Source organism: Papilio machaon, chromosome 3 (assembly GCF_912999745.1).
Source record: "Papilio machaon chromosome 3, ilPapMach1.1, whole genome shotgun sequence".
NCBI lineage: Eukaryota > Metazoa > Arthropoda > Insecta > Lepidoptera > Papilionidae > Papilio > Papilio machaon.
The window spans coordinates 4605096-4630437 of record NC_059988.1 but is presented as its reverse complement, the minus strand read 5'-3'; the positions used below and the strand labels follow the sequence as shown (position 1 = coordinate 4630437).

General features: G+C 36.8%; 1 protein-coding gene across 1 annotated transcript in view; it reads left to right on the top strand.

The window, feature by feature from the left end:
- The window catches only part of LOC106712470, a 41390-nt gene extending 16498 nt beyond the window's left edge, over window positions 1-24892 (top strand). Inside the window, exons 3-11 of the mRNA XM_045685987.1 lie at window positions 19059-19240; window positions 20694-20789; window positions 21562-21670; window positions 21962-22095; window positions 22336-22530; window positions 22612-22752; window positions 22841-22986; window positions 23071-23268; window positions 23524-24892. Coding sequence (XP_045541943.1) covers window positions 19059-19240; window positions 20694-20789; window positions 21562-21670; window positions 21962-22095; window positions 22336-22530; window positions 22612-22752; window positions 22841-22986; window positions 23071-23268; window positions 23524-23592 — 1270 coding nt within the window. The 3' untranslated portion in view covers window positions 23593-24892. The remainder of the gene's footprint in view (window positions 1-19058; window positions 19241-20693; window positions 20790-21561; window positions 21671-21961; window positions 22096-22335; window positions 22531-22611; window positions 22753-22840; window positions 22987-23070; window positions 23269-23523) is intronic.
- Window positions 24893-25342: the final 450 nt, after the last annotated feature.

The following is a 25342-nucleotide window of genomic DNA, read 5'->3' as shown; positions in this document are numbered from 1 at the left end:
TAGCAACAGCGGCGGATTTCAAATTTCCATTAAGCTGTGTTAAGCTTTTAAATCCGGGTATACAGCTATTCATAGAACTGCTCTATAGGTCGGTTTATTTGAATCTCATCTTATAAATTTATTGCAATTTTGTTGAGATCTTAACTAAAGTACCTACAACTTTAAGAGTTAAAAAAACTAAAAATCTTCTAGCCCAGATTAAATGTAGGTACGGCACTAAATTACATGTTTTATTTGTACCTTTTATTTGTGAATATTTAATGATTTTAATAAGTCCTCGATTTAAGAAATCCCCGATAATTATCGCGAATTGACCAAGGTTTTCGTAAATGAAACAGATAATACAAATGACACTAGTTATTTTTATGTAGCATTAATAATTTAAAAAACACAAAAACTATAATTTTATTCATTTAAAGCATTTGCCCGAAATATCGTCCGGGCGGAATTTGAAAACGAAACGTAGTAAGTAGCCAAGTTCTGCCACATTGTTCTACATCCATACCAAATTAGTAACATATATATTACAACAATATAAATATTCCATTATTGTATGAAAATAACAATATTGTTATTTATGAATCTAATCAAAGTATAATTATAGATCTATTGGTATACCGCAGTAGAGAGAATGCCTCACAAATTGGACCTCATAAATTCTATACCTACGATAACGGTCCATTTCGTCTCACGCTATAGCCTAGCCGCCTTGACATTCACGAGATTGCCGTTTATTATATTGTTACACAGCAATATATAATGTACATAAATAAGCTGTTATATTCTATTAAATCCAATTAGTACAGGCCAAAATAGCAATTGCCACTCATGGCATTGCCAATTCAAATGCTGAGAGGTTAAGGTTAATGTTATAGGATTTTGAAACAAAATATATTTAATGCCTAACGAAATCATGTCTGTGTTTGTAGACAATTCTCAAGCTTATCATATTTTAGTATTCGTCGATTACAATGTAGATGTTTTACTATGAGATGTGTATAGTCGTCTTTTCCATTTCAAATTTTCTCTTTGAGGATAAGAATCTAATATCTACATATACTGAAACGTCACTTGCGTTTGCTAAATAAATATGTTTTAATAACTTCGTGTCTTAACAAGTTTCTAAATGACGTCAAGACAGTATTGCGTAATTATACAAGTATGTATGTATGTAAATTCTGTATTTCCTAGAACGCAAAATCAACTTATTGTACTTACTACTTATCCTGTAAACTACCTACCGGTGCTTTTTGAAACCAAAATCTTGATATAAAACATATCGTCATCCCTGTAATTATCTTCGACAAAACAGAGACGACGGTATGTTTTAATCGAGAATTTTGGACTCGGAAACCCTTGTTTCAATCAGCTAACATTTAGCTTAAAATGTGTATTATTTAAATTGAAGCAGTGTTAGTCAGTCATGGTGTGGAGCGCGACATATTGGATAGGGACTATTCCATGTGTCGCTTCTCTATCGAGTCGTAGCCGGTTCACACGCCGATGTCTTTACATCGCGTTTACCTTTCTCCTCAAACAAAGGCTCTGTTGACATGCGTACGCGCAGCTCACTGGCCGCTCACTCACCGATAGTCGCGCCCTCTGCTTGCGTATGTCTATTGGCATGAATGGAACTCATTAGAATGTTGCCAAGAGGAATATTTAATCTCTTGGACCACCCTGAGCGTAGCCACAGCACAGATATAATTGACACTCGATACCATAACGGATTGTATTGTCATCGTTTAACAATGTTTTTAATGGCTATGGTTTATAAAAGAACATTAATCTTGCAATCAAAATATGTTTGGAACAAAGTTTTTTATAAATCGCCTTTTTTAAAACCAACTCTAAAAAGTCTCGTTAATGTAGAAATATTAGAAGTGTCTCGTTATGACAAAAATATTACTCAACTATTGTTTTTCGAAAGAAATTTGAAACAAAACCTTTTTACCCTTCTCTAATATACGTGGTTTATTAATGTCAGAATACTTTTTATGTTGACAGTACAGGCAGGCTAGACTTTTTCCATGAAGTACCGGAACAAAACGATAATAATAATCCACTCCCTTAACTAAAAGAAGTGTTTGTTTACAATTATCATAGTTTCACGTGCAAAAAAATCATTATATTCGGTTGCTATTGGAAGGTAGCCGAGTATACAATTAACGTAATAAAAGAGAAAAAAAAAGTAATAAGGGTACAAGCTTCTGTTCATTATATTCAATTTATTGCAATACAGCAATCGCAGTGGCACAGAGCATTGTTCGAAAATGTATTCTCGAATATGGCATAATAATTCATGCGACGATAGGCGTTGCACGATCATCGTTTCGTATAGGTTTCGAGAAATGTGGCGCGCTCGTTACGGCGTCGATTCACGTCCGACAAATGGCTTCATCGTGAAAATTAACATTCGGACAGCATCTTGCGAGTCGCGCCGATACCTTCCCCATACCCCCTGCCCCTGCACACCCCGGTCTCGCGCACACATCTTAAATAAATATTGAACTTAGACCGGGACCTCCGCCGAGGTGTCGCATTCCTGTTACCTATACCAGAAACCTATTGCTACATTTTTTTCACAACTGTCACCTGTACGATTTGAATGGGAAATTCGTTTCATTCATCGCCGTACAGGTTCTATGTGATTAACATATCTAAATATTGATAGCGCGATCTGTCTATATTTCTAATACGAAAAGAAGGATCTTGTATCCTGCTTTGTTTTATACTAGTAAAAAACTTACAGAAGGTCGGACTGTTGTTAGTGACCACCTTACCACTCTATACATGAACATTTTAAGGAATTAGAATTTCAGGTGCAATTTAAACAAAAATCAACTGTTATGTATACTTGTCATTTACCTTTTGTAAAACTAAAAATGGTAAATTATTGCAAACGGAGACATGGTTAAAAACATGACTTAAAATTTCACGATCTTGTTAATTATATATTTTCAATTAGTTTTCCTTTTTTTATTAAACACGTGCATTTCACCCTAGTTACAATGATACTATAGTATGATGTCATGAAACTGGATACTCGTAGTTGATTTATTCAAATACATGAGCGATAGTGAGTTCCGCAATCTGGACACGATACACAAAGAGATATCAGACAACTGAGTCACGGTTCTAACTTCCTGACGTAACCTTACAATCTTAATTTTTTTTCTAAACACCCTACTATTTGCTATTCGTCAACCGACATGGCAATTGATTGAATTGGCTCTATTTCAAATTAATTCTACCCGGATTTTATTACATTTATATTTTATTGTTCAACGTACCGTTATTAATGTTTTCATACAGTTTTGTAATAGTCTTTCTGCCGTTCGTTTTCATATTTAAATTATTCTGGCTTGATTTAATTCAATAATGGACCTTCTTTAAATTTCTATTTGTATGGTTTAAGCGACTCGGTGTCTTTGACATTGTGTAATTCTCAAAGAAACTGCTACATCATCATCATCACACTGGACGCCTTGGTCCATCGTATGGGCTGTATTACCGCACAGCTAACATTCTATAACCTTTTGGCCCCATCAATCTTTCTACGAATAATATGCCCCGCCAAATGGATATTTTTTGTAGCTTGTAACTGTAGCAACTTGTGGCTTTTTAGTGGAAAATGGTACGAAGTATTAGTATTATTCACATTAAATTTATTCCTTTGCTCTAAATGCTCTCCTGAATAAAATTTCTAGCTTCATTCCAGCTCTTTCGTGTTAATCTTTGACTGAAATAGATGGTTATAGCAACCAACGTTGCTCGGCAAGGTTGACATATTTAGAGCTTTTTATATAATGTAATTAAAACAAGCTCAACATAAATACTACTTCTTTACTGTAAGAGCCGTTGAAATTTCTCATAAGCGACGTACTGATCACTTAGCGCTTTAATTGCACCACAGTTATTTAATAGTAACGAGTCATGCCCGCAATTAGGGTTGCTAACGATCCTGATTTGCTAGTTTTTCCCCTCGCCATGACCGTGGTCTCGGCTCCGGGTTGACAACTCGACCGCTCCAACCAGCGCGGCTTTTTGTTTCCTACTAATTATACCTCCTCGTAATTGTATTCCTATTCTGTTTAACTCAAAACAAAGTTTAAAAATGTCGCCGTATATCGAGCCTGCATATTTTTACAATGTTCGGAATTAACCGTTCTGAGAAACGTCACCGAGCTAACCGGACATTAAGTATTGCAAGCAGACAACCCTAGCTGTATTTACATATATGCTTTGCTCTTGCCGGCCATTGTTGTATCTGCACTACACATATTTCATTTCTTTATTATGCAAATTCTCAATAAAATGATTATTTATAAGGTGGGTACTGATTAACTATACCAAAAGATCTCCTAAGAATACTCGACACATATCTCTAATTTTTTTTTTTTGGAATTAAGAATAAATTATCGTTAAATTCATTGTTATCTTTGGATTTTTTTGCACGTAAACATTCCATGAGCCAAATCTCTCTGTTTACTTTCATTCAAGTTTTCAAAACAAGTAACTGATTTTAGAAGAATTCTTATACAGTGATCACTCGTGCACATCGTTCGGAACGGACAATGCACTTCGATGATTACGGTTCACGTTATTTCAAAAGTAATTCCAATTGTGAGTAATAGCTCACGGATTCTTTTGATGTGCAATTAACGCAGAAAAAAGTTTAACAATTTTGTAGAAAATAATAAATACCATATTTACTATTTTTTACAAAGTCTACAGCACTGCAAATTGCTTCACTTGAAAATCAACACGCGAGGATACATTGCACCAACCCTACTTTTACCATTCTGTCGTCGAATTGTCCTAATTGATAATCCGTACAATGTCAAAGCATTTGACGATGCCTGTCGAATCCAAAAACTCTCTGCTGAACGTTAAATTGTGTGGGAAGATTACTTTTCTTCGCCGTGCCCGGGACCACGGTCTTCCGTCTTTATAAGCCAATGAACGTGAGTCCTACTTATTTTTATTTTCGTAGGCCAGTACCTATTATGGTCCTTCTAGTCGGATGGGATTGAATCAAAGGACCGTTCATGATACGATTAAATTGAAATAAACTTTATAACGTTGTCTTCAATTATTTGTATGATTGAAAGAGTGTTGTGAATGCGAGCGCGCGTTATCGCACGAGCATCTCGACCGCGCTGGTCCCTGATGGTGTCATTATGCGCTGTCCGTCCGCGAGCCGCGCGCCGTGCGCCCGCCGCCGCGGTGGCCGACATACATTACCCACCGCGCACATTATGTCTGAATAACTTACATTACTTGCTTTTTTACATCTATTTATTTATTACTCATTTGCGTTTTATTAAATTCTCAGTCGTCGTTAATATTTTACTGCATGTCAAAAAATCCTGTGAAGAAAGAAAAATCTTTATGCAAAATAATTTGATATTGTATCAATAAAAGTATAAAGCCACAAATTTATACAAAATATCACAAGACTTAAGTCTCATTGACTCCGCGAAACAAAATTCTTTGAGTTGGTTAAATGGTTTATAAGTAACTAATCATATACTGCATTTCCATTTAAAGGTAAAGGATATGATTCAATGCGCTTGTGCGTTCCAGGAAGCACGAGGCGAGTTTCTTTGACCTTTATGACAAGGAGCGTTCGTCTCGACCACCGCTCGGTGCTTGAAGCGGGATCTTATCGATGTATAGGCGCCCGAGCCATCCGACCCGATCATTTTGCGTACCCGTCGTGCATAATGAAACGAGCATTTCCGGCCGATTCAAGGAATCGAATATATAAATAATATTTCGCATAATCGGGCGATGGCAGTCGCCGGCCACGCCTGGCACGGACACTGCAGCGCGGCGTCTGCCGACCTCCTTAGCATTCGTCTCGCGACACGCAACAATAATAAATTCTTGTGCACTTGCAGTTTCACGTAATGCCAAGAATCAAGGATCGACTGCCGAATGTTAAACATCTGATATTCAAACTCAAAAATGGTTTATTTGGACATCTTTATAGTACCTACGACAAAACAACTAAATTGATAGGTCCTGCACTATTCATATGGAAACTACTTGTGAATTCAGCGAAACCTACAATAATATGTCATCAAATATAATAATACATATTCTATTCATACATGCTTTTGTGAATTTGTAAGACTTCCTAATATAAACTTTGTGTTCTGTTCATGGAAGATTTTATAACATAGATCGCTGACGACAATTGTGCAATGTTAACTTTTATTACCGCGATAAAAATTGCAAAATCATAGTTACTGTGCAAGCGAAGTCACGTACTGTGCAGCGAGTATGTACTTTGTCATTCCCTTAGTCTATCGACGAGCGCTTCCTGTTTCCGATTGTGGAAACGCCTCTCGAATACCAATAGGAAAGCTTCGTGCTACTGTATCCGTATCACAGAAGAATTAGACCTAGACAGTTGTTTTATTTTTACAAACCGTCAGTAGTTGTACACAAGTTTCATTGTAAAGCAAAGTACTAAGTTAGCGCGGGTATGGTCTGCAATATAATTTTATTTTCTATTTCTTAACAATTTCGTCTTACTGATTACTCCTAATGTTAATGTTCCTATCATTTTTAATGTAGTCGACGATGATTGGCATACACGATTTTCATGCATCAGGAACGTATTACATTCAATAATGGTCTATCACACATGACTTTATAATTGTTCGTGTTATATTGTAACACTATAATGCAGTGATTTAGATGGTAAGTGAGCTGTAATGAGCATTACCAAGAAAGCCGTTATCGTGTACAGCATCGTGTCGAGATGTGTGGAGGAGAGCGGCGGTGTATTCCCAGGCGGCTAGCATTCCTTGCCCATACGCAGCCCAGCCACCTGCCAGTTCCGGGACGCGTCGTTACGTACCTCTGGAATACATTCCCTGGACTCCAACATCGAGAACGCAAACTGTCCTCTTCCTCTTCATGGTTTTTCTCCGCGTTATTCTGTACTGTGTACCACCACTCGATATTCTTACAACTACCAGTTACAGTTCCAGTTTTACGAAAGAAAATCACAATGTGTTATAATTTTTTCTGTTTTACGTTTTTGTATTTGATTTGTATAAAAATAGTTGGTGAATCATCTTTCACTTTAAAAATTCTTTGTTAAATCTTAAACTTATTAGTAAGAAATGCTCAAGATAAAATTTGTCACCAAGCTGACTATGACCTCACCCCGGGTAAGCGTAGCAATGCTGCCTTCTTCCCTTACAATAATCCCTCAACTTTGATAATCACGGATATAGATATTTCTTTCAAAAGAGACCTTCGAGAAAAAGATACAAATTTCAATAGAGGTCTAGGGTTATACTTAGTACCCGATTAACAAGAAGGTTAATGTTTTTGTCTCGTATGTATGTTTGTTTTTATCTTTGTGTGTATGTAAGTTTCCTTTGTAACAGTCCACAGTGTATTAAACATGAAACACATACAGTAGACGTAGGATAATGAAAATCGAGTTCAAATATCACTTTTTTTACATCTCTAAATCATTTTTTTTGTATTTTTCGAGTTTATTCTAAAAAAAAAATTTATGGTAAAATTAGAGTTTATAATCTGGTATATCAACTTTCTTCTCGGAAATCACTAGCAAAGCGTGCGTGATATTACTCTTGACTGTTGAAGATGTCGAGGAGTATCGCACGTTATGTTATACATATTTCGTTTAAAATTAAATAAAAATAAGATAACATACGAGTATTCTAGTTTTTTCTAGTAATTGTTTTTATTACTTATTCATTTATTAAGATTATTCATTAGCTTTTATCTTCTCATAAATAAAACGCTTAAATCTTTTGTATTTCAGCTATGTACCCAACATTATTATCTCAAGGGTCGGTATAAATGTTTTTTCGAATTTCCAGCATCGTTGCGACATGAAGTTGGACTTTGATTAAATCCATTCCTTTAACAATGTATGAAACTGGTTTATCTGCACTTCCTTTTGTAGCTAGGTTCAAAGAAACGGCAACGATCCTTGTTCGTTACGAAAAAACGCTTGTTTTCTACAGTAAGACCACGTCCCGACAATATTGTTGCGGCGTATGAGACTAAAGCATTTTTTATCGGCCATAATAATAGCGCTCTCTCGAAAATGAGTTTAGATCACTGATGTTCCAGGAAGATATGGGAGCGTTGCAAATGTTACGATCCACGACGGCCGCGTGACGCATCCGCCCGAACAAGCATTTGAATCACTTCCTAAATATACTTCATAATTTGGAGCGAGGAAGTTGCATGCAATAATTATTCAATCATTAAATTTTTATATACTTGAGAAATACTCAAGGTTGCTGAATCATGAAGCTTTCGTGACCTGATTGACAAATTTAAATCATCGATTGATTCAGATTTTATTTGATACTATAACTTATAACCAGGTTATCTCTTGTGGCAGTCTTAGCAGAATGTGCACCTCTAGTCAAAGAAAGACCACAATATGACGTAATCATTGACGAAGTTTTACCGCTACTAAAACAAAGAGAAGAATCTCTTTCGCCACTGGAATTCTGTAGTCTTGCAACGAATTTAAGAGTAATAGTTTGAAAGTCATAATATGCTAAGGATTCGTAAAGATCAATGTTCATATTTGACTTAGTTAAATTCTTAGGATCTATATTTTTCTATAATGTTTCGTGCTGATTCATACCAAATAATTTTATGTAAGTCATGTACAGTTATCAAACCGTATTGCGTCCATCGTTGTGTTCGTGACCCATCCCTAAGCGAAATGATAAAGCTTAGTGTGTGTTAGTTGCTTGTAAAAGAACGGGAATGTATCGGGCGGCGTTCGAGGAATCAGACGCGCCGATCTCCTCGCCCGGTCACCTGTTCTGCCACTTCGCGTTTTTGCCCCGCGGCCCGGCTCCGCTTTTTCTCATAACTGACGTTTCTACCGCACATCCCTAAACTAAACATACTTTATTTGTTTAATTTGCTACTATACCATCTCTATAGACTTATAACTAGTGGTTGGTTAGTGGTTGAAATTTGAGAGTCCTTCATAAAGTTATTTCCAATGATACATTGTGATGTTGCGTATCTAATAAACTTAATATCGCAGAACACTAGATCGCTGTTATACACCAACACACCATTGTGTGATTACATTGAGATCAACAACCATAGAACAGCTGACATTATTGTCAGGGCTTGCAAATTTATGAACCCAGCCTGAGTTGCAATGTGAAAATCACAATAATGTTAACAAGTGATAAACATGCAACAGTTATTTTTTTATGTATATAGATCGCGAGTGAAGCCACAGATAAAAGTTGTATCGGAGTGAACATTCTGTAAGGCACATAATTGCGCTGTACATAATTGCATACCAACTTACCATACTCGTTGCAAAAAGCTACAAACAACTTTATTGCTATGGACATACTGAGGCGGATTAAATATGTTAACATGATATTTTATACTAGCTAAATTATCCGACTTTGCATGTGTTTGCTTTTATATTGAATTTAATTATTTATTTCTTTATTAGAATAGATGATTATGTCAATAGATATATTGTAATAAATCTGACCGAAATTTGAAGTGGCATTAATAAATAAATATAAAATAATGTGCAAATACAAATATGTTTAGGTTAAATTAAATGAAATGTAAATAAAGTACTAGTAAATAACTTAAATAACCTTTCGTCCTCAGTTCTCTTCACAATACATGTCCATAATCATTATTTAGAGACAGCTTGTACAAGAGTAAGATAGAGGAAAATCCACACGCCCTCTTCTTGACGTAGAAATTGTATTACGATTGTATAATACGAATACAGAGAATTGTCTAATTTACATCACCACGTAACTTGCACGGTAATTTTATGATGGTTTTATATCTCTTCGTGTTGTTTAAATGATGTTTTATTATGTACTAACTGAGCGCGCAACTTCGTCCGCGTGATATACTACTACTGTTTTCGGGTAGCATTTTAATTATTTTGGCTAATTATTTTACTTAACTGAAGAAGCAAGAGAGGTGTCTCAATACCGCGCCAATTGGAAGTCCATGATCTCTACTTACCCCTCTGGGTTACGTTAAAATAAATCCATAGATAATAAAAGATATTATTATGCAGTTACATGTGTATTATGAACTACATAATTTCTCATTTCTACTGAATTCGACTACAGTTTTAATGCGGCCGCATTTTTTGAATTTCGGCTTTACATGCCTTTCAGAACTCAGTGCAATAAAAATATATAAAGTAGTGAAAAGATTGATATAATAGAGTAACCAGAAGACATGTCATGCGTAACATTCATGGCAATTACGCTACGCTTGTCGGTGCTTCTCTTAATTTAACCATTGGACTCGTTGCAAATTGAAAAACAAGCTACAAAAAGGTATACGCTCATGGAAAAATGATGTTCTGGTAAAAACATGGTCTTATTATTTTCGTGCGCTCATTCGTTTGCCGGTTTCGATGTTTTTAGCTGCGAATACCGACAGAATGTAATTACTTTGCAATTTGTACCACCGTAATGATTGTATTTTATGTATAGCGACAGTTACTATTATAATTACACTTTTTGTTCTCAATTGCAAATGTCGGCTTCTGTCTACTACCATAATGTGTAATTACAACGTAAGTAACAAGATAAAACAAAAATAGTCAGACATTAATTAATGAAACCTTATTCTGAAGAGCCCGATTCCTGGGACTTCGGGCATATTAATTTCAGAGAACTTAGAATAATGTTTTTAAATTATGTTTTGTGTTAATCCTTTTTAGAAATGATGCTTACTACTCGTGAGGTGAAGTCAAGTGGGATACGTAATGTTGTCTACCGCGGAAACATCTTTCACGAGATTTCCAATTGCATTTCGTTACATAATATTGTTGCAATCCACATGTGTACATGATTAGATGTATAGTTTATCTAACTATAAAAAAATGATCTAAGGAAATATTTTAATGCATAAAAATCCTATAGACAATTTTATATTACCAAGATTGGAAAACACAAATCTCATATTAAATGCCAGACTTCTCGTCGCCATTTCATCGCAATGGATATTTCATTAAAATACTTTATAAAGGTATGCACAAACTAGACCGGACTGTGTACTAAATGCTGCATATTCCCACGTGTTTATTCATGCGCATTCAATTAATGCGTAGAAAAACTTGTAATTGTATAATTCGATTTTAGTCACAATACCGGCCGGTGAGCGGTACACGCGACGTGAATGCATATGCAAAAACTCAGCGGCCGGACATTGAAAGCTTTTTTTCCAGAATGAATGTTCGTGTACTATCATTTGCGAGAAGTTTTTGCTCGTCTGCGAATGTACGACCAGCTCATTACACCGAGTCTTACCTGCAAGCCACTTTTTATTTTAATGCGAGCTTTTGACCTGCGACATTCTATTTCAATAATTATACAATACAACCCGCTCAGGGTGACCACACATAACGGTACTTAATTATATCTTCAAATATTATATGAATGGTGCAAAAGTTTATTTTGTTAAAATTATTTTCTTATAAGAAATCTTATTATTATAACTATTTCTGATCTTCTACGAGAGCGTTATTTGCCCTATTATGTTCTGAAAGATCAGTCACTTTCAAAAACAACCTAGAATTGTATTGTTTGGTGGTATATTTTCCATGGATTAAATATAATTGAGGCTTTCTAATTTAACCGGAAGTCGGTGAGCTAGGTGGCAACCCTAGCCCGGCTATCGCGGCGATCTCGCTCGATTCCCACAAATGTACGCGTTGTTATTACTGTCATCGGTGCGTGACGGACGGACGTGTGATTATCGAGCTATGCGATGCGCGCGGCCGCACCGCACCGCAACCGCGCTGCGACAACTGTTAGTGGGAAGGCCCGTAATTGAGCCCGCTTCGACGAAACGATCAGCATGCTGCAGCAGGAGGGCCCGAGCCACCGAGTTGCCACCGAGCCCGGTTTCTTCGGCCGTTGTCAATTTCGCCACAGCCCTAATTACTTTTTCGAAGAACCAGCCGGCGCGGCGTGCGTCTCTCATTAGCAACATTTCCTTTGTACGCTCAAATATTGTACAATCTTATTAATATTATAAATGCGAATGTTAAGGTGGATGGATGGATGCATGGATGCGTGTTTATTTAAAGGTATCTCCAGAACGCCTCAACGGATCTGGATGAAATTTGGCATAGATATAAAACCTTAATAAGACCTTAGTCTGGAAGAACACATAGGCTACTTATTACGTTTTTTTATACACTCGTAATTCAGTGCGCACGAATTCGCGGGCGACAGCTAGTATATGCATAAAAAGTAAATCTCATATACTAAATCCATCATATAGTCAGCCTCCACGCGGCAAATCGCTTAACAGATAAACGATTCTTGTATTAACAAAAAAAATAGCCGACTTCAAAAAAAAACAATCTCAAACAAAATGCACTCAAAAGTAACCTAAAAAAACCAATTTCAAACAAAATGCACTCAAAAGTAACATAAAAAAACAATTTCAAACAAAATGCACTCAAAAGTAACCTAAAAAAACCAATTTCAAACAAAATGCACTCAAAAGTAACATAAAAAAAATTTCAAACAAAATGCACTAAAAAGAAACAAAATAATGTCATGAAAACTCTCTAAACTCTAGTAGTTAGTAGTAGGGGCTCAGTTTTCCGCAACTCCACGTCAAGCGCGTATTTTGCGTGTCTCTAAACTCTAAAGAAAGTTCTCTTCTTTCTTGTAACCTGTCTATATTGTATAATTATTGTTATTTCGCAGTCGGTGTCGGCCGAAGTAAATAGGTGACATTTTATATTTGAGATGTATTAGACATACTTACGTTTATGTCCTTACTTAGGCCGAAACCGACTCCAAAATAACAATAATTATACAATATAGACAGGTTACAAGAAAGAAGAGAACTTTCTTTAGAGTTTAGAGACACGCAAAATACGCGCTTGACGTGGAGTTGCGGAAAACTGAGCCCCTACTACTAACTACTAGAGTTTAGAGAGTTTTCATGACATTATTTTGTTTCTTTTTAGTGCATTTTGTTTGAAATTTTTTTTATGTTACTTTTGAGTGCATTTTGTTTGAAATTGGTTTTTTTAGGTTACTTTTGAGTGCATTTTGTTTGAAATTGTTTTTTTATGTTACTTTTGAGTGCATTTTGTTTGAAATTGGTTTTTTTAGGTTACTTTTGAGTGCATTTTGTTTGAGATTGTTTTTTTTTGAAGTCGGCTATTTTTTTTTCTTAAAATTTTTGTTTTATTTCACAATTTTTAGTGAATTTGAAGTTCACTTACAAATTTCCTTAATACATATAAAGACATAAATAAGACAAATAAAGAAAAGGACTTTCCTATTTGATATGTGTGTACTTCAATTCAAAAACTAATTTAGAATGCAGCAGATAACCACTTATCCTTTAAACAATGAAATAATTATCAAAATCGGTATACAAATTGAAAATTACCGAACTAATACATCGTAGCGTGCCTTTAATTTTGTCCAGCCGCGCGCCGCACTAGCATTTTTCGAATGCGCGTAGTTTTAAATTATTTAATATCTCCCAAACTATTGATCAGAATTACATAGTTTAAAGGCTAATGTAATCTGCATTTAATACTCTAGCCATCAAACATATTAATTTGGATAAGGATTCATATCGAATATAATATAATAGCGCCGTAAGCTTACGACGCTGTTTTTCGTGTGCATTTTAATCGAAGTTTGTTCACAATAACATAGTTTTTGTGAGACATCCATAGATGATAGATATATGCCACCGAAGACTTTAATTTAGCAAATTTAAGGATCTATAGTTACTCCATACATCATTTTTATGTAAGTCATATAGTTTGACCTACGTAAGCCCAGAAAGAAAAATTGTGCTTTTCGTGTAGCATTTTTCGTTTCCGCGTAATTTTATTCTTACGATATCTCCTAAACTATTAGACAGAATGATATAGTTTCAATTGCAAATATAATCTACATTAAATTCTCTTGATAATGAACATGTTTATTTACATAAGGGTTAATACTGAACTCGAATAATAGCGTCGGAAATAGGGCATGAATTTAATTAATGTTTCTGAAGAAAAAAATGGTTATTGTGAGAAAACTATAAAAGATAGATATATGCTATCGCGGACTTTAATTTAGCACATTTAAAGAGCTACAATTCGCCATACATCATTTTTATGTAGGTCTTATAGTTTAGCCTACGTAAGCGCTGAAAGCAAAAATGTCCCTAATTTTCGCAACAAATTTTGAAGCTATATTCAAAATCTACTAGTCTTCTAGTTATTTAAAAAAAAAAACAAAAAAATGGGACCCACCTGCAAGCACTTCCTTTCGATTAAAATATTTTTCATCAAAATCGGACCACCAGGGGCGGAGTTTCGCGGTAACACACATAAAAAAAAAAAAAAATACAGTCGAATTGATAACCTCCTTCTTTTTGAAGTCGGCTAAAAATAATGAAAACACTTTATCCTATAAGATTAAAAAGAAAACGCCGATGTATTTTTGAGAAACCATAGACTCTGGTCTAAATTAACGAGCTAATTTCCACCCATTCATTCCTTTCTTCTAAACCATTATTCTATATATTAAAATGTAATAATAATTAGCGTTTTAATCTAAATTTGATTCACATAAAGTTCTTAAATCCGGGGCCCAAAATATTCACAGTGCTCTCATCAGTATTGAGGTGTTTTAAGAAGTAGATAACTTGTTTAACTTAATGAGATTTTGGTTTTTTTTTTGCTGACGTAGAAAACTTGAGCCTTGACTATTGATCCCTTTCCAATATCGCTGTCCGGTTGATTGTCAACACCCGGAACCAACAATAGGGTATTGACGTAATTTAGCGCTGTCACGTGGATAAACTTGACGACACAATACTTTGGTAAGTATATTTTTTTACCTATTTCGTTAGCCGGGTGATTGACTCGCTGGACAAAAACCCGGACATGAGCCATGTTGCGGACTCCGGCATTGTTTATGGTACATTATCATTGCAGATTGTGGAGCGTAATTAAAACTTTTTTACAACTCCTCAGTTCCAAGTAGCGGCGAGCGAGGAAACGTATTTTAATTTTAAACAACACTCCTTTTTTTTGGATGTCGTATTAGGTTATGAGATATCATTATCGCATAATTATCTATAAGAAACGTTACACGAATGTTTTTTGCACTTTATGAGAACGATATTTTGGATGCGAATCGCATGAGAAATTAGACAGCTCTAAAAACCTAATTTATATATGCACGCAATTCAATAGATATAAAGCTCTTGCTTTTGATATATAATATTCGTATAAGTAAACTTAATGATTTATTCAATAGTTTGTTTTAATATTTTATCATAACTACAATCTGATCGGCTTGCGCTTGGTTAAAAGGTCAGAATTATTCGACATGAAAGGAAATATGATTAAAAGAAATTATTTCAAGTTATAGGATAAAATAGACGTTATAGTAGCTAAACGTTTGAATTAGGTACACTACTTTCTAGGGAAAAAGCTTAAACTTTAATTTTAATATTGGTTTAAAATATTCGTTAAGCCAGAGTACAAGATTCTTACAATGCAGTTTATAATGTGAAGAGAAAACTATACATGATGTTGGAAAGATACGCGAATGATTTGTTACAGGTCGGGCGATGCAACGATGCAACCCGACACGCGGGTCAAAGACCGGTTCGAGTTTCGGAAATAATCGCAGACTCTGACAGGAGGGGCAGCGGTGACCTCATCTCGAGCTCTTTTATTTGGAATCCTCACTCTTCACGCTACACTGTTATTCGTCATTAAAAATTAACCTCCATTCTTCCCCGTACAACTTTGTGGTTATAATATTCGCAGACTCTGACAGGAGGGGCAGCGGTGACCTCATCTCGAGCTCTTTTATTTGGAATCCTCACTCTTCACGCTACACTGTTATTCGTCATTAAAAATTAACCTCCATTCTTCCCCGTACAACTTTGTGGTTATAATATTCGCAGACTCTGACAGGAGGGGCAGCGGTGACCTCATCTCGAGCTCTTTTATTTGGAATCCTCACTCTTCACGCTACACTGTTATTCCTCATTAAAAATTAACGCCCATTCTTCCCCGTACAACTTTGTGGTTATAATAGCACAAAGGAAAGCAGCCTTTGTTATCTACCCGGATTTATTTCGCAGCTTCAACGTCAAAGCCTTTGTTCACATAGCTGTTATACCTCAATGATTTAGGCGAGCGGATAACATTTCTCTTGGTTATCTATAAGGTTTCTCTTTGTAAATAATATATACTATACCGAATTATTATCTTATTATACGAATTCAATCATTTGCAGCTTTAAAAGTGCCACGACAAGTCGAGACATGCAGTTGCATAAGTTATTCGACAGCTGCATTCCGCGAACTTTGGGAGGGCATTATAAAAAATTGTTAAATGATTTAAAATTATCGAATATGATCTAAAAGGTTTGGCAGAAAAAGTAAAATTGGAGTGCAATTTTTTTAGAAAGAAATCCCACATAATATTAAGTACAAACATTATGAACACTGGTTCTGTCAAATAAATAACGAATATAATGCAATAGAAACACGTATAAAGAAAATAAACATAACGATATTTATGATTTTGTAGTATTTTGTATTATGGCAATTGAGTTCATAGAAATGCAGAACATGTTGCGCTCAAATTCAGAATTAATAAAGTAAATTATTATGTTATCGGAATTTAGGGTTGTGTAGAAAATTTCTAAGTATTAGTATGAATTGATTAGTTACGTAATGAAAATGGTTAATTTATCATATTTAATATATCGTCATATATGTAACAACAGCGGCATGTGTCGTCAGTCGCCAGAGGGCGCGGTGGGTGCGGAGGTTGCGAGGGGAGAGCAACTCACATGCGGCGGGCCCACAAAGTGCACCGCACTCGACGGCGAACTTTTTATTTGCTTTTCCCTTTACTTGTTCGCTTAGTTATGGATTTCCGCCGGCAAAACCGCGTGCGTGCATCGGAACCCGTTTCGAAAAGCTTTCTTTGAATCCTCCTGCCGTAAGAAAATAAACAACTTTTACATAGGCGCGCGGCACGCAGAATGTTGCTCCGCTCGTGTTGCTACACACAATATTAATTATAACACGGAACACGATGCCGCAGCGCTTTACCCAACATACTAATGTCTCTTACTGATACTATTATCATTTACAAAAAAATTCAAAATTCCACTTTTGAGGCAAAGAAACCCGTATTTTTGATATGGATTAAAGCTAGTATGAGATTTGTTGACATCCGATGTAAAGATGTAATTTTGATTCCTTTTACATTATGGATTTACGAAATCTGACAAAGAATCAAGCAAATACTAAGTTTCTATGGAGATGCGTATGTATGAGTGTGTATGTACAACTATCTATTCGCGCATTATAAAATCATTAGCCCAGTTAATTATCTGAGCAGTGTACATATGGTATGAGTCAATTCTTTAGAAAACGTTAAATATATTAACCCCGATCTCCCAGGGACATCTATAGTTGTAAACATGCGCCGCTACTTTTAATAATTGTTTCGCAGAATCTGTGGCAAGTAACAACATAGGTATTCGCGAATGTGTTATGTATGGGAAGCGTAATAGAGGGGGGGTAATTGTTATTTGGAAATTGGAAGATTAGATCGATCTGAAAGCAATATAACCGAAGTATCAATGGGCTGGCTCGACCAAGGCACTCCCACGATTCTGAAGTAGATGTGATGTAAATATATTTTATGCTTCACGGCTTCGCCTGATCATTACGTCCAATGATTGGGTTCCCGAATGTTTAGTTTTCTTTCTTTTTCATATTTTTTCTCTGTACTTTGCAAAAAAATCTGTAACTCGTCAAGGTCTTTCTTGTCTATGGATAGGTAGTACGATAATTGAACAGTTTGCACATTGCCTCCAGTACGTAAATAGATAATCACATATGTATAGGAGAGAGTAAGATAATTGCGTGAATTTGGGCAGGCCGGCGCCGGCAGTGGGGGGAGTGTCGAGCGTTTCGGGGAACCGATCCCGGCGCGGCCTTGCGATCGCATCGCCCGAATGTTTGTTTTACTTTCAAACGATTCAAGACGGCCACCGCGAAATTTTAGTGTTCGCGGTAAACGCACGGCCCCGCGACTCGCAAACCGTTTGTTTGCGCGCTGATTCGCCGAACGGTGAGCAGCTGGCACCGCTCAGCGACCTGCCTGCTTCGCAATCCGCCAGTAAACATTACCCATGGAGTTTGCTTATACAACACAATCACTTTTTTTTTTCACTTTAAACTCTTATATTCTTGATACGATGGTAACTTATATTTCATTTGTTGTAAGGATTGTGTAACATATATTTTTCTTCATCTTTATTATATTTTAATCAAAGTTATTTCTCGTTGGACACCCTTTAGAGACAGAGAGGTTCCCATGTCTGACGCGAGGAGATTTCCTCATTGTCGATCGTTTGATGCAACACGTTTCGCCGAAGTGGCGTTTCCCCCGCAGCTGCACCGGAACGGTGCTCCATTAGCCGCTACTGCGAATTGTTGTACTTGCCTACACCGCCGCCGCCACCGTCACTACTATCCCGCTGTAAATTTTAATTGTATCACAAAATCACATTACGTAGAACATATTAACGGAGATGATCCGATCCTGCTTATTCGATCTTATGCGCGTGCGCAACCAGTCGTTACAAGCCATTTATGACGTGATGTATGTGTTCTTTTTACCGTTTCGTCGAATTATTGCTATTTTAAGTGTGATGAGATAATATGTAGTTTCTATTTCATATCGAGTTGACTTTAAATGAGGATTATATAAATAAATAGAACCAGGATATGATAAACATAGAATGTTAACACTACTGAGAAATATGCTTTTACCTGACTGACTAACTCACGGTTATATGTTATATCAATTCTGTCGTGACCTATCTGTCCCCTGTAGCCTAAACAACTGATAGTATTTTAACGAGTGAGATGGTCATTCGATTCTCTTTTCTCAGAGTATCCTTTTTGATTTAATACACAAATTATAAACGTATTGTTTTATTGTATAGGTTCAAGGACGGCGTGGCGTACCCGTGGTCTGCGGGCGTGTCGAATCTGATCCTGTACCCCGAGGCGGCCAACCAGACGCTGTACACGCGCCGCGCCGCCCGCGCCGACTCCGGCAACTACACCTGCCGCCTCAGCAACGAGACCCACAGCGAGACCCACACCGTGCGACTTGACATACTAGGTAATACATAATAAGACCAAGGAAACTTTGACAAATACTTGGTGTATTGTTTCTGCAGCAGAAGAAAGAAAAATATTTATTTCCATACAAAATAACATTACAATAACAGATAATGGAACAAAATACCGTTTAACATATGCTGGATGTAACTCTGCGTCTTAAGCTGCGTCCTTAGCACTCGTTTGAAGTTATTATTGTACGAATAGAACTTACACAAGTTCAGTACAATTGACTTACCCTGCTAGTTTTCTTTCATGTATTTATTCTAGTGGCGCTAAACGTTTTAATGCGATGGTGGACAAAATTATATTTTCATACAGTTTATTTATGAATGTATCAAACGAAGCGATTGTATCATTGGACAGCTTACAGATGGAAATATAATACAAGTGGTTGATATTAAAAATACAATTGCAGTGACGGAGCGCTCGGCCTCAACGCTTCAGCAACTCTTTTGATAACCTTTCATTTATGATTTGATCAATAATATAAAAACAAAAAGTGTTTGTTAGTCGTTGCCTAATTTATTCTACGAGTTTTAATCTTATGCTTAACTTAAAAAGCTTAACGTTTGTAATTTATAGTATTCAAACATTAGTTGTTACGCATCATCATTTATTTTAGCTTACATTTTATAAAATACATCATCATCAATAAATAAAACGGTAAAGAGACGGATACATTTGTTTCCTATTTGTATATAATGATCTATTGGCTATATATTGTCCATAGTAATAACTATATAGCATATAACTAGTAATAGTCAAATTGTTTGTAATATTTATGAGAAAAGTTATGAAGTCAAGGAAAATTTCTAAATCCTGTTCAATATAATATTGGCACGAGGATCGAATTCCACGTAAGAGTTATGCCACATTAGCTAACCGAGTGCAGTAATGTGTAGATAGCACGTCCGCCGCAGCGCCGCGCCGCCGCGCAGCCGTGTGACTGATCGTAAGGCACGACGCTTCCGAGAACACGACTTATCGATCGTGATACGAAAATCTATTATCAATCAATACTACAAACGCCATCTGTGTGCCAGCACATCACAAACAGGCCCTAATAAAGTCCTAAAGATTACACTAAATAAAATTTAATGTTAACATCTACCTATTTTATATGTGAATAAACACATAAAACGTTTGCAAATAAATTGATTTACCTATTTATAAATGTGTATTTCGAGAACTTTGTAGACAAAATTATGCATGTTTACTATAAATTTCCTAAAATGATAACAAATTTTCAGTATTATCAGAACTTAATCCAGATATGTTGACGTAACAATATTTAATGTACAATTTAATAGCCTACCAATTTGTTGTTTCCCGTTCATAACCACAATACGCTGACAGAACGGGCTTTATTTGCCTGATACACCGTCGCAATCGGGTTTCGTTCGGGGAATTATAACAAAAGCGATGGTCACACGCAACGTTTCGTTTCGCAGAAAAGCCGACAGATGCTCCGCGGACGATGTACATCTCCAAGGACCAGTGGGTGGAGGAAGGTAGCGAGGTGCGGCTTTACTGCGAGGCACTCGTCGGTAAGTTTTGTGAACATCATGGCAGTCAACATTACGTATAAAAGTACTGATAACGCAAACAGCTGACCCAATTCCGTATGCGTTCGCGGAATGAAAGTTTTGTCAACGAGACTTTCCTCTTAAATGTTACATCGCGTGCGCTTAGTGGCACGGACAATTTTTATGCGCTCGCTGCAATAAAATTATTGTCAGATAAAATTATTTATACATGACTCATCTCACATGCTCTTGCCTTAATGGAATATAATTTTTTCATACGGAAGTTTATAGTTTTCTTATGTTTTGTGATATAAGTAGCAATATAACAAAACTATATCTTGATAATAATAATATATTTGTCCAGTTTTTGACTAAAATTATCACTTTGTCACATTTTGAACATTTTAATACGTAGTATGAATAAAATAATTGTATATCCTTGATTGGTGAATTTGTCACCATTTTTTCATCATTTTATGTTGACTAATATAGTTCTTAGTATTAGAAGGAAAACGTGGTATACGTTTTCCTTTAACTTTACCCCTTAACTAGAATTTTGAAATTTATGTAACCGCTAAATAAAACATAAATAAACAAAAAAAAGTGAAAAAAAGATTTATTAATCTAGTTTTAACGACTTAGCAGTATGACAACATTACCGACAAAGTTGCATAAATCAGTGGAGATGAAACAAGTGCTTATCTATTTCTCGATGGATGTTGGAACACGATGGACCCGTAACATGCAACATGTATGGGTAACATTTTAGACATTTTGTGTATTTGTATCTCAGGTCGGTCGTATTTGGCGGACGCTCGCAGTGATCTACGCTGGTGGAAAGTGTGGCCCAACGGTACAGAGGGCGACCTGCTGCCAACTCAGCAACAGCACAAAACTGTTCGGTAAGCTCTACTCTACTACGACATTCTAACAATACAAACAGTAAATAATCTACCATTGGACAGACAATAGAACATTCTAAAGACCAGTGTCTTGGTATATTTATTCGCTTTCATCCATCTTTATATAATTTAATACGTTAGCTGTCATACCACAACTTTATGAACATATTTATGGGTCCTTTGTAAGTTATAGAAGTTTCTTTAAGCACAGCTCGGTTCCATTTCAGCTTAAACAAGAATAGTATATGAAATCATGAACTTTAATAAAGCTAGTGTGTGTGCGTGTTGCAGTGACGACGTGGAGGACATAATTGGTGCGTACCTGTTGGTGGAGCGCGTGTCGGCGCAGGACTACGGCACCTACGTGTGCCTCGTGCAGGCTAACGACTTCGTCTCGCGCAGCTACGTCACACTGCACTATAAACGTAAGGACAAAATAATAATAATTTACCTCTTGTTATTACAAAGACTTCAGCCGCTTCAAGCTGTCTTTCTGCTTTTTTTTTGCTTCATAAAGGAAGACTATCGAAGATCTTTCACCTCAATATTGTTAAAATAATGAGCCAAATAAGCAAAGCGTGATGTGACAACCGCTGTATACTTTCAATTCAACCTCTTCTCCATTGTATCGAAGGTGGTTGTTTAAGTGGTAGAATGTGTTACAGTGTGGTCAGGTGGGGAGGCGGCGTGGTGCCGTGGCGGGGGCGCAGTGCCGTGGCGCGCGCTGGCGCTGGGCGGCGCTGCGGGCGCGCTGCTGTTGCTGTCCGTCGCCGCGCTGCATCGCCGCTGCACGCCGCGTCTGCTGCTCGCCGCAAGACAAGCGCGCGCCCGCGCCGCCACCGCCGCGCACAGGGCCAGAGGTACACACTACATACACTTATGTATGCAGATACGTACAACACGTACACGTACATGTCCTTAAATGTACACGTTTGTTGCAGTGCTGGAGAAGGAGTTCGACGTGCTGGTGTGCTGGACGGCGGTGGACGGCGAGCTGGTGCGCGGCGCGCTGTTGCCCACGCTCGCGCTCAAGTACAAGTACCGCGTGCACGCGCTGCCGCTCGCCACGCAGCCCGACAACTGTCAGTACCCACGCCCACGCCCACACCTGCGTCTGTGCCTAGCGCTCTTCAATCAACACATGCTCTAATGTGACGTGTTCATGTGCAGGGTACAACGAGATCGTGGGCGAGGCGGCGCGCTGCCGGTCTCTGGTGGCGGTGCTATCACCGGCGCAGTACTCGCCGCAGCAGCTGCTGACCGCGCTGCGACAGCTGCGCGCGCTACCGCTACCGCCCGTCGTCGTACTGCTGCAGGTCTGCTTGCTTGGACCATCTATCTTTTATGAGTTTCCCGTGTTGCCAGATGTAACACTATAATGTTTACAATGTCTGTTCCAGGACCTGCCGAAGCTGAAGCGCGAGGCGAAGGAGGGCGGGGAGTGGCTGGTGGGGGCGCTGCGGCGCACGCGGCTGGTGGCGTGGCGTCACGTGCACGAGCGCGCGTTCTGGACCGCGCTGCGCCTCGCCCTGCCTCTGCCGCCGCCCGCCACAACACAACACTCGCAGCCCGCGACACAACAACACGCCGACATCACGGTACATCTCCTTTAATTAAATAATAAACAACAAAGTCACGTGTCATAAAAACTATCACAATTTAATTCTGTTTATAAAATACTAGCTTTCGCCCGCGATTCCCTCCACACGGAATTTGAAAAAAAAAACTTTATTAGTACCTATGTGTTCTTCCGTACTATGTTCAACATATGACAAATTTCAATTCCATCCATCCATCAATACATTCGCATTTATAATATTAGTAAGAAAATAGTAATAATTTAAATATTACAGGAAAAATCGAACACAGAGACAGAAGAGAGTAAGAACTCCCGCTCGGGAAGTCTGACAGCGCTGGTGTGAGTGCGCCAGGCGATATTACACCCAGTTAATTGTGAATGAACTAAACTGAACTAGTGCTAGACCAGTGGGACGTTCTACACTGAGCCAAGGCCCGAGTGCGCTGCGAGCAGCTCAACATGTGAACTGAACTATATGACGTAATCAAGTGGTGAAGTGCGTAGTGTGTGCGGGCGCAGTGCTCTACAGAACCTCCAGTACGAAGACTGTGAATAGATATTAGTTTTGTATTACATTACATGAACATTGTATCACATCCGATAGAAACGTTTAGAATTTGTAGAACTTCGAATTCTGTATACAGTTTTCTTCGTTTTCAGCATCATTCTTCTTTCGGCGATTCTTCATTCACATCTCTTTCTGGTGCCAAAGGAAAATAATGTCATGACAATTAATCTCTAAGTTTAAAAAAGTATTTTTCGGTTGTCTGTCCTATTTATTTTATTTATCTGTATACTTTTCGATATAAAAAGCTGACTTGAGATAATTTATTTCATGCTGATGGCGCAAAGTTTGTTGTAAGTTGACTTAATTTTAGTTAAGATTATTTGAAATGTCTGTCCAATGACTATATTTTATATCGACCAGGGTGTTAAAAACCTCTATTTAAGATGTAAGTTTCTTCCTTTATTTGTGAAATGTGCGCTGACTGAGTGGAAATGTAACTAGCGATGGTTTCAGGACTGTGATATGAGAGATGGTAAAATGTAAGACGGCGTTTAATATATAGTCAGTTACGTGAAATTGAAGTGATTTTTAAATTTGAAAGTTTTTAAAGTGTATCTGTATTAATTGTACTCTAACGTCCGAACCCAATAATCTATCTCGATGAATTTTTTATTTATCTATTTTCAATCAAATTACTTTAAACTTAACCGCTCTATAGATCACAATAACGATCCAAAAATTCAATTTATCGTTTAAAGAACGATTTTTTTTATTCCTTCGATCGAGGGTAATATTGATCTGAACATTATTTTATTTACTTTTAGGGTTCGGGTTATTGAGTTCGGCCGTAACATGTGTAAAGAATTTCGATAGGCTTTGTAATATGTAAATGAAACTTATTCTTCTACCTATTTGATACTGAAACATAATTAATTAAGATTGTTGTAAATAAAACATGTTTCCGCGGCGAAGTGCTCCGACTTCGTATCTTACATGATAAAAGAATGGGTTAAATGTTTTTAAAATAATTTTTTAGTATTATTATATTATACTCGTCACATTCCGAAGAAAGTTTTCTATAAAAATGTTAGGATGCTAAGTTGTATTGTGGATGGATTCACAAGAAAAGAAAATAAACGAATTCAATTTATTTTGTTATTTTATTTCTTTAAAGACAAACTTGGTCTGATTTCATAGCTCTTTAAGTTATAATAACTTTTTTAAATATTCCACTCGATTCCGAGTCCTTTGTTTGAAGCAAATAAAACTACATAAATTGTAAATATAAAAATGTATTTATGTTGCAATAATCAACAAATAACAGATTCTTAGTTACCACAATTATGTAATACAAACGTCTCACTAAACACATCACACAAAATAATTATACACAATTAATGAGAAAAAAGAATTCGATAAATTTCGATATACGAAATATCCTAAGTACATACAATTAAATAATTAAGTAATTTTGTATTAAATCATCAGTTGTTTACAAATTCAAAATAATAAGTACATAAGTTAAAATAAGTAATTTTTTATATGAAAAAATCATTGGTTTCAATTTTTTTTCTAAAATCACTGA